General features: G+C 43.5%; 1 protein-coding gene across 3 annotated transcripts; it reads right to left on the reverse strand.

The window, feature by feature from the left end:
* Positions 1 to 26: 26 nt before the first annotated feature.
* cept1b (choline/ethanolamine phosphotransferase 1b) lies at positions 27 to 8,537 on the reverse strand. 3 transcript variants are annotated; one of them, XM_084704473.1, is made up of 10 exons: positions 8,330 to 8,537; positions 7,252 to 7,607; positions 6,790 to 6,964; positions 4,884 to 5,031; positions 4,112 to 4,253; positions 3,506 to 3,590; positions 3,134 to 3,265; positions 2,775 to 2,933; positions 2,516 to 2,641; positions 27 to 1,905 (listed from the first exon to the last, which is right to left on the reverse strand). In XM_084704473.1, exons 2-10 carry the CDS (start codon positions 7,443 to 7,445, stop codon positions 1,789 to 1,791), a joined length of 1,278 nt encoding a protein of 425 aa, XP_084560599.1. In that variant the 5' UTR covers positions 7,446 to 7,607; positions 8,330 to 8,537; the 3' UTR covers positions 27 to 1,788. The 3 variants fall into 3 exon arrangements, with proteins under 3 accessions (XP_084560599.1, XP_084560600.1, XP_084560601.1); XM_084704474.1 differs by lacking the exon at positions 8,330 to 8,537 and adding an exon at positions 8,159 to 8,307; XM_084704475.1 differs by lacking the exon at positions 8,330 to 8,537 and having other exon boundaries at positions 7,184 to 7,270.
* Between the last annotated feature and the right edge of the window lie 2,572 nt (positions 8,538 to 11,109).

Consider the following 11,109-nt stretch of genomic DNA (forward strand, 5'->3'; position numbering starts at 1 on the left):
TACTAAGACAAACAGACACAAATTGGTTGCAGTTTCCTTGTTAGAACAATATTTATTTGCATTGGTAGTTGAAGGAAAGATTGTCAAGTGATCTGTTTATGCCTTCGGAAAACATGTTTTATACCTGAGCTTGACTGTGGCCAAATGTAACAAGGACGGAATAAAATACAAGCCTGTACAGGACAGATACCAAATAGCTATGAAAAGGTATGACCATTATACAGTAAAAACAAAAAACTTTAAGGCAACTTTGACCAGTTATAGAAAGACAAGACAACTGATCTGACAACAGAACCAGTACATGTATTGGGGGCTATGTGAACTCAAAACATAAGCAACATTGTCATGTCAATGTAAAGGACTTTACTGTAAAACAGATGAAGTGAGGGTTTAAGCGAAGCGCATGTCATTGTTCATATGTTGTACCCTCATACATTTGTCCAGTTCAGTAGCTCCACTGCTCTGGCAGAGGGCAAAATGCACATTTTCTGTAGACATGATACAACCATCAGAAAAACTATACATAACCCCAACTACTCTTGAATACATGTGATTGTTTATATCTATGTTCTTCTTAAAAACAAACTTCGATAGAAAATATCAATGAATGGGTCTGGAGACTTATGTTTGTAAAATGTATAGCCATAGGTTAGGTTCTTATTAGGCACACCAATAAACACTAGCAAATAATCTGCTTTACAGCATCACGCAGTGCAGACAAACATCTGAATTACAATGTGTGACCTTTTTTAAAAGCAAATAATTCATAATTTTCAATAAGTCATCAACGTAATTTTGTTCTCATGGAGGAAATGAGCTTAACAGGAAAAATTTAAACAGGCTCAAAGACACAAAAGCCAGAAAACAAATGTTTACTAAGAAAAATGATTTTAGTGCAGCTATAGATAGCATTACTACATAAAACAAATCTAAGCAGCAATGTTTAACATACAGAAAAGCAGCTAAGCAACCCTGCATATAGTGCTGTATAACATAAAGTTTAGTAGAATAATAATAAAGTTAGTGGCCCAACAATCAGTGTGCGCATTATACATCAGGGAGGTCAGTGCTCCAACATTTTTAAATGTGCAATATTATAGATGAAAGACGGTCTGAAATTAAAATGACAGACTTCATTTTTCAAGTATACACATACAGTAATGTATGTGGGACTGATGATGCCAAAGCAGTAAATATGAATCAACAGAAACTGCCCAAGCAACACTTTTAACAGTTTGTTCATTTACAATGGCAACAAGTAAGGTTATGCAAATATTGCTAAATGATATAGTATATATATTTGCCCCCCCCACCCCAAAAAAGAAGAAAAAACATCAATTGAAAGCAAAGCCTTTCAAACTATTCAGTACATTTCCTTTAAGATAAATTACATGTTTTTGTCCACAGTTAAGTAACTATTAAATTAACAAGGTATAGTACCACCTATTCTCAATCCCACTGCAATCCTGGAATCTATTTTCATTTCTCATCAAGAGAACAGCATATATGAAAAGTAGCCATAGATTTCAGGAAGAAACGCTTTCCTGTTGCCCGGCAATCAAGGCGACGGCAACACAGATTGGGCTACACAGGATTCTGCAATGATTAATAAAATAACTTAATTTAACTCAATTGATAAAGGGGACAAGATCCATCATCTGTTTGTCCACATGAGCCTGTGCCGGAGATGGTACGTCACTTGTATTGCTCGGTAAATCCCACCAGAGGGTGAAGACATGTGGAGCAGCTGCAGGAGGCCAGTAGAAGGGAGTCGGGGTGTTTGGGTCGTCACTGGCAGGGAGGTGGAGTCAGAGGCTTGAGTTTGAAGACAAAAATGTGAAGGTGGGAGGCAATCTGGTTGCAAACACTGACACAGTAACGCACCAAGTCAAAGAAAGACAGGATCTGCAGGAAAGAGGGGAAAGAACACACAAAAATAATCTCACTCGGCTTTGAAATGCAACATAAGAAACAACATTTAAGTCAGTTATTTATCATTCTGCCCCATATATGCCTCATGCCTAGCCTGACGTTGTCATACTCATAATTCTAGTCAGAATATGAGTCTGAAAACTCTCCGTTGGGCTGTGACTACGGGGCGTGTGTCAACCGAGCTCATAAAACAAATGCCTCTTCGCTCAATTGGATAGACCTACAACCAATCAGAGCAACGTAATATGTTGTTTGTTGAAAACGAATTCAACCCAAGTGCTCTTTGGTGACGTTGATTACGTTACTGTTGATCATCTGTCCATCATCGTATAAAGCCCACCCTGACAATTTCATTGGTCCGAACAGCTCCTGTTCGGGTATAGTTTTTCCGCAATCGAGCCCCTCCAGACCCAACTTCCCCCAAAAAAATGTGGGCGGGGCTAAGTTGGCCCAGCAGCCAGGCTACCTCATGCCTGCTTTGATTCTAAATCAACTGTCCATCAAGTTGCATGTCAGCAAATTCTACATGAGACTAGATTGGTGATATGAATTCAGTTGCATTTTAGGCTGGCTGTGTACCCACCAGTGCAATCCACAGCACCATGTATTCGTCAATAAAACTGTTGAAATACTGATCCAGGAACAGCAGGCCAGGCCCCAGGAATGCTAAATCATGGAGATGCATCTCACTTTTTGTCATATGTGCTACCTAAGGAGAAAACAGGCAGGAGTCAACACAATCTTATTTGTAAAAACATTACAAATCAAATGTATTATTAACACTCCCCATTATGAACCCTCGTGATACAACGTGGTAGAAGTATACATTAAGCTATACTTACAACTAATTTATTGGTGATCTTGGCTGACACAAAGCCAAAGGCAAGAATATAAAGACAGGGGTGCTTCTGGAAGAGCTGAACGGCAGACTTCTTGTAGATCATCATCGCCAGCACTATTACTGAGCCGATGTGGAACACGGGAGACAGAACACTGGTTCCCTGACACACACACACACACACGTGTTAGAGGACATGATAGGTATGCAAAGGAACACTTCATTCGCAAATGTAAACTGTGAAATTACAAATCTGTGAGGTAGACTTGTCAGGAAGGGTTCCACCTCTCTAAGGTACCACCGCTGTACAGTACACATGCTGCGAGCGGAACCAGATACTGTTACAATAGGGTTAGAACTCACTGCTATCGTCGATCCATTTTTCCCCACACCTCCAGTGAAGATAACACGGAAGTAGTTTGTACAGGAAAACATGGCTCCTATGAAGGTGCAGATGGCAGGAACGATCTTCATCTGGATGTTGATGACAGGAATCTGTCGAGTTCAACAAAGCGTCACATGACGTGGCTGCATTGAATACAGTGTTCACTACTTGTCATGTTATAGGTACATTTTGTTAACACTGCCAAACACAACAGAACATTTTTGTGAATTAATATTCAAATGTTTTACTGATAAATTGGTTTTGATTGGCATTAGTTAGTAGTGTTATCTTCATTCAATGTGTTCCATGTATCTGATATAGTCCCAACGGTGGGTGATTGAGACGATTACCAGAAGCTGCCAAAACGTGGATCCTCCCACAGCAGCCAGCAGATACATGATTATGATGAAGATCTGCACCTCGGTCACATCAATGCTACACCACAGGAGAGACAAGCAGAGACAAGCCAGCCTTAGAGCAGGGTTAGTGGAGAGACCACGGAGTCTCATTCAGCAGGCGCTCGGCAACCCCCCACAACTCAGAGGATGCGGGAAAGCAGGCTACTGATTGGTTGAGAGGATTACCGGTTACCAGAGCTGTAAACATCTGTAACACCGCTAGACAGATCTGTAACTCTGTCACGTCAAATCTACACACACAAACACACACCTCTGAACTGCACTGAAGTTATCATTTGTCAAATCATTTCATATTTCACACCATTATATGTACACGTAAAACATAACTAACACAAATGGGTTGCCACAACCCTGGATCAACTTCTCTAAAGCCTTTTGCAAATGAGCTCTGTATTAAGGGCCAGGAGAGTTATGGAAGGGGAAGATAATCTTCACTGTGAGCAATCCCCCCCCCCCCCTTTAATGAGCTCCTGTACAGCCTCCTTCAACCCTCCCTCTCCATGTACTCTAACTCCTCCTAAGGAGACACACACTTACATGCCAAAGCGCAGGGTTCCAGAGACGTACGTCTGCCAGTGGGCGCAGTAGAACATGAACATGCCAGCGAAGCAGCAGAAGAACATCCAGTCGGGGTTGGTTCCCAGCTGCACGGCGATGCTCGTACCCAGAACCACAAACACTGTTGAGAGAGGACACGACTTAGCACACACACTGTTGAGAGAGGACACGACTTAGCACACACACTGTTGAGAGAGGACACGACGTAGCACACACACTGTTGAGAGAGGACACGACTTAGCACACACACTGTTGAGAGAGGACACGACTTAGCACACACACTGTTGAGAGAGGAGACGACTTAGCACACACACACTGTTGAGAGAGGACACGACTTAGCACACACACTGTTGAGAGAGGAGACGACTTAGCACACACACACTGTTGAGAGAGGACACGACTTAGCACACACACTGTTGAGAGAGGACACGACTTAGCACACACACTGTTGAGAGAGGAGACATCTTAGTGTGACGGTATGTAACGGACGTAGCCACGCTCCGTCTCGACAAGGTGTCGTTCGCCACTCGCTGGGCTCGAACACACGACCTCTGACTTGCCATGCGCGACCACTACCAGCTACGCCAAAGAAAAGCTAGCTATTTGTTGACGCGGGTGGCCTTTTTCATACCCGAGGAGTGAGTTTCACAGGTTCACACCCGTTACATTAGCACACACACTGTTGAGAGAGGACACGTCTTAGCACACGCATACGGAGAAACGGCTCCCCTGCATGTAGGGACGTAGTTACCCGTGGAAAGAGAGTCACAGCCGTGATCGAATAGCTCGCCCAGCGGAGAGCTGCTATTGGTTCGTCTGGCCTGCTTCCCATCGATGGCGTCCAGTGATTGGTACACAAACAGGCCCACCGCACACAGCAGGTATGCCCACAGAGGTGCCTGGAGGAACACAACACGTTACCCACTACAGCAGACAGGACAGACAACAACATTGTTCATCCAAATGTAAAAGCTTCCTCATAAATCTCTCTAAAACATACCAACAACTGATAAAATAACACAAATAAAGATAATGAGTCAAACTGGGTTGATTTAGTCAGATTCAATTCATACCCTACAGGTAATTAGCATAATGTTCATACCAAACACTGCAGTGCTGTACCCTGGCCTCTCTCTGGCTCTGCTGGTGTTATCCATCACTCAGGTCCAACTCGCTGTCAGTAACAGGACACACGGACTCTACGCCCCTTTTAAGAAGTCAGGGCATTCTGGGACATGGGCAGCTTCACTTTGTGACATTTATCAACCTGATGTTGACCTGAGCTTGACCACGTGAAGGTCAAACATGTGACGTATGACGAGTAGGAAGAGCAACATGTCTTAAAATTATGATCCTTTCTCTAATCCAGGTTGTATTAGTCCCCCCGTGTGACCAGAGCAGAGTAGGTTGCAAAGAAATATATAAACACCTCGTAAGCAATTATACCTTTGTAGTTCTCAACCTTTGTCTTACAAAAGGGAACTAAGGGTGAGGGAAGGTCTGGACCAGAGAGACAGATGGAAGCTGTTCCATTTTTAGAGAGTAACACTAGTTTGACCACATTTCTCAGTGTGTCTCCCATCTTTGACTCCAGCAGAGTATTCAGCTGCCAGACTACCATGCAGCACATCTGACGCCTGAAAACAGATTCTACTGAGGACGACCTCTCCTTCTCCTCATACCTCCAATCGAATGTTAACTCACCAGTATATTTACATCTTTTTATAGTAACTGAATGATGTTAATGTAATTTATTTAGCTATGTTAAGAAAGGGGTGCCATCAAGAGCAAGCAAAGTAGACTAGTTGAAATGAAGTAGCATCTTGGTATGAGTAGCCTGAGAAGGGCTAAAACAACCTGGCCTCCGTCATACTGACCGGTGTTTGAACGGTAAACAAGAGTTTCTTCACTTTTTAACTGCTTTAATCCTCTCAACTATTCCAAGGCCCATGTTGACCTTAGAGACTAAACCTCACAGGGTTACATTCCGTAAAATGTGTACAACGGTAGCCCAGTTAGCCCTGTCTGGGCATGTTTTTACAACAAGTGTCAACCCAGGACTCTTGGGGGTGGGGGTGGGGGTATCAGATGTGGCCTGGTAACCCGAGCCCCCCTGGGCACGGGGTGGCCTTCCAGAACAGAAGACTTGAACTATGCCAAGCGCTCGTGTAGCTGAGAGCGCGTAAACAAACATGTGGCGATAAAACTCGACTCTTGCTGCTACAACACAGCAGCCAAGACACTGACAGGTACCATTCATGTACTTGACTGATAAGGTCAATTAATTGTTTAAAGTACCGTTTACCGAACTTTTGAAAGCACGTACCAGTTGCTAAAACTGTTAACAGCAGATTTGCATACTGACAACGCCATCCAAGCCTGTCAACTGACAGTTTAGTTTAGATCACAGGTGTCAAACTCCGGTCCTCAAGGACCGCTGTCCTGCATGTTTTAGATGTTTCCCTGATCCAGCTCACCTGATTCGAATGAATGGTCGTTATAACAACCCATTTAATTGAATCAGGTGTGTTGGAGCAGGGAAACATCTAAAACATGCAGGACAGCGGCCCTAGAGGACCGGAGTTTGACACCCCTGGTTTAAATACTTAACGACTACAGCCTCCTATGTTCAGCGTTTGCCAACAGGAGACACAAACCTGCTCAGTAGCGGTGGGGCAGTAGTAGACCAGCACCAGGGTGGTGAAGACGTTGGTGGCCAGGCCCACGATGGTGATGAGGTTGGGGGCGATCCAGGCAGGGACGCGGCCCACCAGCCACTCCCAGTAGCGCTGCATCAGGGGCTCCAGGAGAGAGCAGCCAGAACTGCTGTACCTGCACACACATGCGCTGGTTATTACTGTACACTACTGTACCTCCACACGATAACACTTCACAAGCAGTAAGGTTTCCTTTTTTTATGTTGTGAAATAATACATTGACAGTGCATACAGCTATAATTTAAGGTTATTTTCCTCTTTGAACCATGTAAGTATCACTGACTTTGTAGCCACACTTTATGGCACAATTCAACAACTTCATACGTTTTCATACCTATATCTGGTTGCATATTCTTGTGTTCTTTACAACACTGGTCGTTCTTATGGCTCCATGTGTCTCACCTGTGCTCCTCCAGCCTCTTCAGCTGGTGTCTGGACAGCGGTGGAGCGGGGAGCTCGATGAGGCGGCGCAGAGCTCCGGGTGGGAGCCAGCAAGCCGCCTCCACGCCTCTGCCTTGCCCAGCGGCCCTGTCCTGGGCTGGGGCTCGCCGCCACCGCAGCACCCCCCCCTGCTGCTGGTACCCTGTCCTGCTCATGGAGCCCCCTGGGCTCTGCCTCAGGCTGCCTCTGCCTCAGGCTGCCTCTGCCTCAGGCTGCCTCTGCCTCAGGCTGCCTCTGCCTCAGGCTGCCTCTGCCTCAGGCTGCCTCTGCCTCCCCCGCCGCCTTCTGAAGCTTGGGGTCCGCAATGGGCCCGTGCGCTGGAGTTAGGAGGAGAGGGTTACGGTTACCAACCCCTAACCATAGTTCCAGTTCCATGTCTATGCTGGGGTAGATCCCAACCAAACCCCTTCAGGGAATGCAGGCAATGTAAGTTTGGTAAAGGACTCAAAAGCAAGACTGCTGCCGTCAGTAAAGCAGATGCAAACACGTTTCAGCATTCTTGTCTGTTTTTCTGATCTCTCTCGCACACAGTATTGTTCTTACTAGGGAAAGATGACCAACATGGATTGGCGTTTATGGGGAAATCTCGACGAACCTGCTACACAAGTAGTCTATATGGTCCAGTCCCTTAGCAGTACACTGGTCATTTGTATAATGAATAATACAAGTAGCTAGTGAAGATGCTGGGACATCAGCCAGCCCATTTGTGATCACCGGAGTTACCGATGGAACCAATAGTTAGCTAAAAGATAATCAAAACAAAGGGTAACATCTCAGTGACGGTATTGTCCCTAACATCTCAGACAGGTTAGCGATAAGTCAGAGTATACGCATCAAATGAATGCCCGTCCACACTATAAGTATTTACCTTGCATCCACTTTTTCATTTTAATAATTAGAGGTCCATTTCCCCATCAAGTACACACAATCAGGTTCAAACCTCTCCGACACTGTACACTACAGTAGGCAGACAAACAGATCGGTACGCCAGCAACGGTACGCCTGCCGCCGCGCCAAGAAGTAAGGCTACTGTACTGACCTGAGGAATAAACCAGAACGAAGGAAGACGAAGCACAAACACAAAGAAATGACTCCTCTTTATGTCTCAGTTGTGAATCTTCACTTGAATGTCAGTGGACAATACCTCTGCGAAGAATATAGTAGAAGAGATCAACAACAAGTCCCAACGCTGCTGCTACACCAACTTGCTAACAAGCTAATACAGCTGCTGTCAGAATGAAACACACCTGTCACTTCCGTTGGTGTTTCCTGTTGTTTAATAGAGCTGCGTTCAAGAACGTCTTGGCCAGCGTCTCAAAGAAACCACTGCTTTGATCGTAACAAGTAACGTTTTGGGAAAAGTCTCAAGTTACTAACTATAACCAACTAATACAAATTACAATTTTGCCAGATATAAACACTGAACAACACTGAAAAGGATAGAGTCTAGTGTCTTTTTTTAAAGGGGTCATCGACTGCAAAACCAAGTTTACCTTGTCATGGTTGAATATCAGTTCAACAACAGTTCGGTGGGTAAAATGGACATTAACCTCAAAGTCCATTGACAACCTTTTCCAATGGAAGTGTATTGGACTCTTTATTCAAATATAAATGAATTTTCCAATGTGCAAAGTGGCAATGCAATCCTTAATTCAAATGGCCAAGCAGTTGTCAAAGGGCAATTTAATATGCAAATGACAATGCAATCCGCAATTCAGTTTGTATATTTTTGAATACAATTTTGAATGAACGCTCATTGTATTGCACTTCATATTGACAAAGTTTCCTTATTTAAATGTAAAACATTTTTTAAATACAATTCAATGTGGGGCAGTGAAACAGTGCCCCCAGTCAATTTCATTAATATATACTTGTCACTACACTCTTTCTGGTGCAAAATGGAAATGCGATCTTTCAAGGGGCAATTGATTGCAAAACCGATTTTACCTTGTCATAGTTGAATAACGACAGTTCGGTGGGTAAAATGAACATACAGTGAATATCAAAGTCCATTGACACCTCTTTCCTATTCAAATCTCAAAAAGAAAAAGTGTGTCTGTAAAACGCTAGCTTTTCAACAGAGCCACCGGTCAGTACACGTGTTGTATCACTCGATGCATGACTCTCTGGATTGGCACCCCCTCGCGGGAGCGCGCGCGATTCAAAGAGTGAAGGATTTCGTCTTGATATCGCATCCAAAAGAAGCGGAGACAGAAGTCTCACATTAAACCGTCTTTGTTGTTGAATTCAGGAGAAGGATGTCTGTTATCTGTGTAAATATCAGATGCTATTTTCAACACAAAATCCTTAAAATTCGTCATTCAAACGGTATAGTAACGAACGCGAACCAACATTCTTGCTCCACGACATCGCATTCTGAGGAAATATACCCCAGTATGATCATGATTATTGCTACACAAAATGTATTTTGTGTAGCAGGTTCAAAGTATATCACATGGCATAGCTCTTCATACTAATGTATAGGTTCAAAGGCATGCGATTTTAATGCAGTTAGCCTGTGCGTAGGGTGGGTTACTCATACAGGTCGAAAACAACAACCTTCTGATCCAGAATAGGCTATCAGCTGTCCTGAAAAGGGACCAAAGGTTCACATGCCTAGCCTACAAAAGACAAGTACTAAAAACAATGTATCAACCATGTATCAACATCAAAAGAGCCATCAAATCCTTTTTTAAGATAGGAAATATTATTCTTATTGTTTGAGTTAATGAAATAAATGAAAAAATAAAACATAATAATCCCTCACCTACCATGGACTATTCTGTTTTCAGACCTGTCCACCCTATACATACACATGTATTGGTATTCAATTTATGCTATTAAAGGTACATAATGCTGGCGTAGAAGGATAGAAACATATGTGGGGGAAGAACATTTCATGGCAGGTTTTCCATTAGATGTAAGTGCAATGCACCCCCTGTTAACCCTGACTAGGAAAGTGTTACATGCCTGAAACTTACTGTGCTTATTCATACTAGTGCCGTCAGTGTACAGTAAGAATCATTTGATGCTGGGATATACAGAACTGCCTTGACATAAAGAAGTACTTTGTGAAGATGTACCTCAATAAACATTAGTAACAAAGAAAATAACACAAAAGGAGTCACGTATTTATCATACACTAGATTGTATTGGTTATGCATATAACTACAACAGGACAGTGGTTGTCCTGTCAGCTCATTTGTACTGTTTCCCAAGATCAAAATACCTACCAGCAGGTAATATGGGACTGCAACAGCATTGCAAATAATAAAAGGTTTATATTATTTAATTGTAATCAAAATCTTTAATTTTATAGTGTCTATTATTCACAGAGTGTGTGCATTGCACAAGATGGGGCTAGTATGAGTAAGCACAGTAAGTTTCAGGCATGTAACACTTTCCTAGTCAGGGTTGTCGTGAGATGCACCCCCCCTCTATTGTCTGTTCTGTATATCCCCGCATCAAATGATTCTTACTGTACACTGAGGGCACTAGCATGAGTAAGCACAGTAAGTTTCAGGCCTGTGACACTTTCCTAGTCAGGGTTAACGGGGGGTGCATTTCGTGACAAGAAGGAATACAACAAGCCTGTCGTGAGATGCACCCCCCCTCTATTGTCTGTTCTGTATATCCCCGCATCAAATGATTCTTACTGTACACTGAGGGCACTAGCATGAGTAAGCACAGTAAGTTTCAGGCCTGTGACACTTTCCTAGTCAGGGTTAGCGGGGGGTGCATTTCGTGACAAGAAGGAATACAACAAGCCTGTCGTGAGATGCACCCCCCCTCTATTGTCTGTTCTGTATATCCCAGCAT

The sequence above is a fragment of the Hypomesus nipponensis genome, chromosome 9 (assembly GCF_054491055.1).
Source record: "Hypomesus nipponensis isolate SF chromosome 9, ASM5449105v1, whole genome shotgun sequence".
Classification (NCBI taxonomy): Eukaryota; Metazoa; Chordata; class Actinopteri; order Osmeriformes; family Osmeridae; genus Hypomesus; species Hypomesus nipponensis.